Source organism: Calonectris borealis, chromosome 30 (genome assembly GCF_964195595.1).
Source record: "Calonectris borealis chromosome 30, bCalBor7.hap1.2, whole genome shotgun sequence".
In the NCBI taxonomy this organism is placed as follows: Eukaryota; Metazoa; Chordata; class Aves; order Procellariiformes; family Procellariidae; genus Calonectris; species Calonectris borealis.
In genome coordinates this window covers 2,740,306-2,747,220 of record NC_134341.1, presented here as the reverse complement: position 1 = coordinate 2,747,220, position 6,915 = coordinate 2,740,306, and the positions used below count along the sequence as shown (strand labels likewise).

Sequence of the window (6,915 nt, the reverse complement as noted above, 5' to 3'; positions counted from 1 at the left end):
CCTCTCCCCGCTGCCTCCCGCTGCCTGGCTCTGAGCGTGGGGCTCTGCCTCCTGCTCCGAGCCCAGAGAGAGCCCCGATCTCTTCACCATTTGGGAAAAAAACTTCAATTCCCGTGGACGTATAAGCGTTAAGCCAGCGAACCGCGCTGGGTGCGGAGCTGGGTGGTTGTGGTACCAGTCCTATTGCTGCCCTGCCCCTAAAAGGGAATTATTTGGCTTCTAATATAGGACAATTTTGGTTTTTTTTTTTTTTTTATCCTTTTTATTTTCCTGGATTTAAGAGAGCCAGGCTGAACTCCGCTCCCCGCTGGCAGGGTCCGGGGCCGGGGCTGGGATTGTTTTCAGCACGTGCCTGGCATCTCTCCAGCTTAGAAAGAAAGAAACCCACCGCAGAAGGAAAACGATGCCGGTTTTAATGAAGAGCAGCCTGGGTCCGGCTCTGCGGGGGGCTGCATCTCCCCCGGCCTCGAGGGGCTGCAAAACCTCGGCAGCTTCCTTGGCCGCCGCTTATTTAAAAAGCAAACCAGGCTTCCTCGACGTGCCCCAGCGCAGCCGCCTTCTCCCTTTGAAGCGTTGTTTTTGCTATTTACAGGGCTAGAATTTTTTTCTCTATTTATTTTAATTGAAATTAAATGAAAGCTGAGGTCTTGCTTAATAACGTGACTCTGGGCCGTCTCAAAGGTGGTTGTAACCCCCCGGGCTGGCCGTGAGTCCCGGTGTTACGGCTGCCGGCCCCTTTATACGCCCTAAACCCCGTGACGGCTCCTTATTTTAACAATTCCTCGTGCAGAGGAAAATTATACGGGGGGGGGGAAAAACCCCCTCAAAGGTGTTCCTGGAGTTGCTTTAGCACTAAAAAAAAAAAAAAAAAAATCTTTGAAGTGACCTGGAATGCTTTAGTTGGCAGCAAACCCCCTTCCCATCGACGCAGGATGGGTGCTGGGTGTTTTCCTCATCTTCGGTGCCTTAAAACAGCTCCCCAAATCTCCCGTGGGCCCCTTGAAAACGTTTCCTAAAATCAAGTGCATGGGAATCCCTAAGGGGGGAAAAAGATATAAAAAGGTAATAAATAAAGTGCTGGCACATTATTTTTTTTTAATTATTTTCTTTTTCCCCCAGTGTGCTACATGTAGAAACACAGAAATTATTTTTGTTGTGGAGATGCTGAAATATATTTATTTCATTGTAAGAGATGATCTAGTCTGGGAACGCTCCGTGTTGTAAATAAAACCGAGGGGGGGGGGGGGGAATCCACCAAGCGAATCTGTGTTATTTATCACTTTGAATCTTTGTGTGTTTGGGAGGTTTTTTTTGTTTGTTTTCTTTTAAATTTGATTTATTTCGGGTTCATTCTGTGGAACACAAATAACATAAATCCGTGTGACCGTCCCGTGGGTCCCGTCCGTGAAGCGTTGCTGTCGGCCGACGGGTGCCACCCGCCAGAGCCGCGTCTCTCTGATTTTTCTCTTGTCGCCCATCGAACGTAACGGGAAAATAATACAATAAAAGTCTCGTTTGTCTCGCCGTGGCGCTCCCGTGTCCTTTGAAGGGTGGAGAGGAGCCAGGGGCGTCTTCGGAGCTTTTTAAGGGGGGGGGGTGGAGGTGATGGGGGAGTGGGCAGCGCTGATTTGGGGGGAATCCATCTCCCCGGGGCTTTGGGTCCGGAACAGCGGATTGGGGCCAGGTTTGAAATTAGTGGGTTGGGGTTTTTTTTAATTTTTTTTTTATTTTATTTTATTTCTATTTTTCTTTTAATTTTATTTTTTATTTTATTTTTATTTTCCTTTTTTTTATTTTATTTTTTATTTTTTAAATTAAAAATTATTTTAATTATAATTTTTAATTTTTTAATCTTTTTTATTTTTCTCCGCAATTACTTGCAGTGAGCTCCGTGTTGCAGGAGGGAGGGGACAGCAGTGTCACACACGTCACCTCTGCCAGACCTGGGGTGGTGCAGGGGGTTCAGAAACGGGACCGGGGGGATGAAGGTGCCGGCATGAAAAATCACCCAGAGCGAGCAGTTCCTCTCCCTGCGTTTTTGGGGCTTTTTTTGGACCATTCGCAATACAATTAATCAGCATTAAATTAAATCCAAACAGGTTCTAGTTACCTTTCATATATTTTTTTAAAATTTCTTTCCAAAGCCCCTCTGGCACAGGTCTGTGGGGTCAGGCAGGCGCATCCCAATCGCCCTTTTACCTAAAACTCGAGGAATTGAGAGAAAAAGGGGGCACCTGTGCCAAGCCGGGGGTCGGAGCCCGGTGCCTCGAAATCCCCCGGGACCAGCGGCGCGCGGGATCCCGATGGGATGCTCGGAAGGGTTGGAGACGTCAGGGAGCAGCTGCCGGATTTAGCAAGGGCTTTATTACGATTTAGGGAAAGCTGCAGGACCTGCGGCGCCGCGGGAGCCGTTCCGGAGAACACGAAGCCAGAGGAACCCGGGTTTGGAGGGAAGGCTGAGCCGCGGGTGCGGAATTTAGGAGGAGGTGACTGGGAAGCACCGAATGGGTTAAAGTGGCTGCGTGTGAGGGATAAACCCTTCCCGCAGAGCGTCCGATCGCTGCTGGAAGTGGAGGGGTCCGACACCCCCAGGCTGAGGGTGCTGGAAAGCCGATGCCTTCATTTGCCATTTAATTGTACCTTAAAAATAAAAAGCAAACAAACACCAAACAGCTTCACGGAATAGAAACTCCCCCTAAAAATCATTTTAATAGCTTTGAAACAGCGGCGGTGATCTTCTCGTGTGAAAATGATAATAATAATAATAATAAAAAATAATGATAATGATAATGATAATAATAATAATAATGATGATGATGATGATGATGATGATGATGATACTAGCCCCTATAAATGCAAATGATCCCACCACGTTAACACTCAAATGAAGTAAAACGTCCGAACAAAGCATGGTAAGAACAAAACAGCCTCATCCCATCGAAAACTATTAAATCCCCCCCCAAATACCTTAATTTTCCTTGTTTTATTTTATCGCGAATAAACACCAGAGAATCCACGTGAGCCAGCCAAAATCAGGCGTAGGGAGCCGCGCTCTGCCTTCGCACCGAAACCCCTGATTTGTGGCTACATTTTAAAATTTCTTCGGTTTTAATTCACCCCGGTTGCCGTTTGGGATGACTTACGCCAGCGGTGGGACCGCAGCCGGGAACGGGATGCGGCGGGGCTCCTCCTGCAGGAACCTCTTCGTGGAGCTGCCGAAAAGAAGAAAACAGCCGGGAGAAAAACTCAACCGACATTATCGGTTGGGCGCGGGGGGCTCGAGGCGTGGCGGGAGGTTATTTCCCGGCGTGGTCCCGCTCCCCTCTCCCCTCCTCACCTGTACCGCTTGGCGTTGATGAGCCAGTGCACAAAGTCTTTGGCCTTCATCTTGTCCAGGTAGCGGGTGAAGTCGCTGGTGAAGGTGCCTTCCGAGTGCCGCTTGATGTTGGAGGCGAAGCTTCGGGCGCTTTGTGGTTCGTACGACTGCCGTCTGCTCGGGAGAGAAGGACGGGGGAAGAAAACGGGGTTTAATGCACGGCGTGGCGCGGGGATCCCGCACGCTCCCTGCGCGGGGCGGGGGTTGTGTCCTCTGAAATACTTCACCGCGTGGAGCATCCTCCGGAAAAGCGATAATAATACATCAAAATAATTTTCAGTTTCAGGGGGGGTCTACCAAGCCTGGCCAGGGTTGTTCCTGACATCGAACGTACGCAACAGCCTATCCCGAATTATTTGCCTTACGCCTTGCTCGGCTGCGGCGGGTTCGTGCCTCCACCCTGGTCCTTGCTTGCTGCCCCGGGAGGGAGCGCGGTGCAGCCCGAGGCTTAGATCCACCCCCGGCAGCTCCGGGATGGAGACCTGGTGTCGGGGCCCCCCCTTTCACGAATTCACCCCGGCGGAAGGTCCCCAAACGGTTTTCCTCCCGCGCGGCCGCCGGCATGGAGGAGGGCTCAGCACCCTGCCCGAAGCATCGCCCCCGTCCTGGCTCTGCCCCGCCGCGTCCCCGTGCAGGCAGAGAAATCCCGGGGCGGGGGACACGGCACGGCCCCGCGTGGGCTGGCGGAGAGCCGGGGGGGGGGCTCGCCTGGATAAACACCACACAGGCACGTCACGATAGCCCCGGAGCCGGGAGAGCCGGCAGCGAAGGTCACGGGGAGGGCTGAGCGGCTCCCGCAGCCCCTGCCCACGCCGGCCGTCTCCCCGGGCCAGCTCCGCCAACGCCCCGTACCTGGCCGCGTCACCCAGGTCCTTGGGGCCCATCTGCCACCCCGCCGGGATCAGCACGGCAAACACCAGCCCGGAGAGGTACAGCCACCGGACCACCTGCATTTCTGGAGAAGGCAGAAGTCGAGAGCGAAACGTCCAGGGTTGCGATGGCCGTTGCCCCCCCCCAGCCCCTGCGGGAGCCCGGGCACGGGGCAGACCCAGCAGGACACGACCTCCTTCCCTGCTGTCTTGGCAGCACTTTGATGGGTGCAGGGGAAAAGCGCATCCTCGCAATTACCTACCGGCACGGCTGCCGCTGCTTAGGCGCGGGCACGCAGCCGCCAGATCGGGTTTGTGTGATCTCGAGATATAATTAATCGCAATAAACTTTATCACGAACCTCCCCTTTTCTATCTAGGAGCAATATTTCTGCCTTGAGCTTATCACTGGGGTGCTGGAGAACTTTCCCGACCGTTGGCTGCTCAGAAAAGCTGCTTTCGGAAGAGTTGATTAATTAGAGTTTTACATTTCTTATTTTTGCCTCAGCAGTTCAGGGGGAGTAAAATGCCAACCCCCACCCTTTCTTTGCTGAAAATCAGACTTTTGGTTGCCTGTCACCAAGCACTTTTATTATTCTGGTTTAATTTCTTCAGAGATTGGTGGTAAAGAAGGGAGGAAAAGGCACTTACCTTCTGCAAAGACAACTGCTCCCCTAAAAGCAAGATCCTATTTTCCTCCTTCAAGCGGGTTGTGGCTGAACTCTTCTCCTTCCCAGTGCTTTTAAGCTTGTTAGCAGGATGCTAAAAGCTGACGGGTAGGTCATCGGTACTCCTGGTTTTGGTTGGATGGGTCATTATGAATCATTACAGGATTTTTTAAGTGGGGCTGTTGCAAAAAATATAGTTGTTGCCATATTTTTCAGCTTACGCCTTCAGCGAGGGTTTTTTTTTGTTGTTGTTGTTGTTGCTGTTTCTCTTATCTTTTCTGGTTTTTTCCACTTCTTGGACAAAAGGAGTGACCCATGGGTTTCCTCCTTTCAGGTGAGATGGCCCCTTATTGCCACCGCACATCTTGCATGGAGAAATGATTTCTCTGCCCGCAGGGCTGCCCTTTCAAACACCTTTGGTTTGAGTTAAAAAACATTAAGAAAAAAGCAAAAGCAAAAATTTAAAAGGAGCATTTGGGCACCCAAGCACTTGCTGCTGCTTCCTGCAGCGCGGTTACAGCTCATCGGCTGGGCAGCACCACTGCTGATCCACGCCTGGCTTTGTTCCCCAAGGCCAGATCTGAAATTGGGGTCGTTCACCATCATTTCTTCGTTTGGGGGATGACGGGAGGCACCGTGGGCGGCTGCAGACCTGGCTCAGCGTTTTTCCCCATGGGACATCCAGGGGCAGCCCAGGAGCTGGGGGAACATCTGGAACTCATCAGGCCAAGGACAATAGTTTTGCAGGGCGTCTCCTGGGAACTGGGCTCATTTTTTTTAAATCTTCAAGTCCAGCGAAGGAAAAAAAGGCTTGAGAAGAGCAAAACCGAAGGGTAGCCCTAAAGAATCGCATCTGGCCCCGGAGGAGAGGGTGCTGACAGCTCCAGGTGGACACGGAGCAAAGCCCTCAGCTCCCTGAAGATGCTGGGGGGGCAGATGAGCTTTTGAGGGCTGCTGATTCGGAGGGCTGTGCTTCTGGGGCAGCTCTGAGATGTTTGGGGAGCTCTTGGCTAAGGGACGTCTACGGTTCAGCGCTCGGGGGACCAAATCTGCCCTTTTCACAGAGACGTGGTCAATGGGCAGAGCGAAGCAAGTCTTGGGAAGCTGGGCCATGTTCCTCCCTCGCCCAACATCAGCCACCAGAAGAGACGAGGGGTCCAAGTCCTGATTTCTCCGCCACCACTGTCCTCTCCTCCTGGGACCTTTCTTCTCGCGGTTGAGTAATTATTATTATTCTACCAAAGAGATTTCTGTAATTATTGTCACTGTCAAAATATGGCTGGTGTTGAGGGGACACTCATCTTGAAGAGCCTTTTAATTAGGGCCAACAATGGCCTTACGAGAAAGCCTGACATCAGAGGAGATTAATTAGCTCAACCTTCGGAGGAGAGGTCCAGATCTCCTACCCATCACTTGGATGGGATATTTATTAATGCCACTAAATTAGCTCATGACGACACTGTTTGATGACACGATGTCCCCCTGGCCCAGGAAGACACACGAGCCATCTGCAGTGGTGGGGGGGCTCAGGAGCAGAGAAATTCAGTTCAGCCTGCGCAGTGCTTGTCGTCTTGCCTCTTGGTTTTCTTAATCGTGGCTCCCAGTGTCAGAGTGAGTCGGAGAAATGTCCTACAGGACACTTTCTCCACTGTCCACGGGTGATTTTCACCGGCCTGTTGGGACGTGGTGGTCTCCCCTTTCCAAGCGTCCTCTGTGGTCTTCCCCTTTCCACCTGGGTTGAGTTGCTGGTGGCTCTCCCACCCTGGAGGACCGCACCATGGGGGCATGAAGCTGTGTTTTAAGATGCACATGCAGATCTGGATTTCGTCCCATTTTTACCACTTGAGGAGGTTTTTACGGACAGCAGGTGGCAGCCTTCCTCTGCCCGTCCTTCCTCTGCCTGCCCTTCAGCTGCCTCGCAGCCTCCTCCTCATCGCTCGCTCCCAAACCACCCGCTCTGTCCCTGCAGGGACCAAAGCGCTGTGATGTCCATCTCCTCGGGG

The 6,915-nt window shown here is 52.1% G+C and overlaps 1 protein-coding gene across 1 annotated transcript; it reads right to left on the bottom strand.

Annotated features, from left to right (window-relative positions):
* Positions 1-2,556: 2,556 nt before the first annotated feature.
* Positions 2,557-4,955, bottom strand: LOC142073751 (exendin-3-like). The gene is made up of 5 exons (XM_075133897.1): positions 4,896-4,955; positions 4,229-4,331; positions 3,338-3,490; positions 3,144-3,212; positions 2,557-2,640 (listed from the first exon to the last, which is right to left on the bottom strand). The coding sequence occupies exons 2-5, from the start codon at positions 4,327-4,329 to the stop codon at positions 2,631-2,633; spliced, it is 333 nt and encodes a 110-aa protein (XP_074989998.1). The 5' UTR covers positions 4,330-4,331; positions 4,896-4,955; the 3' UTR covers positions 2,557-2,630.
* Between the last annotated feature and the right edge of the window lie 1,960 nt (positions 4,956-6,915).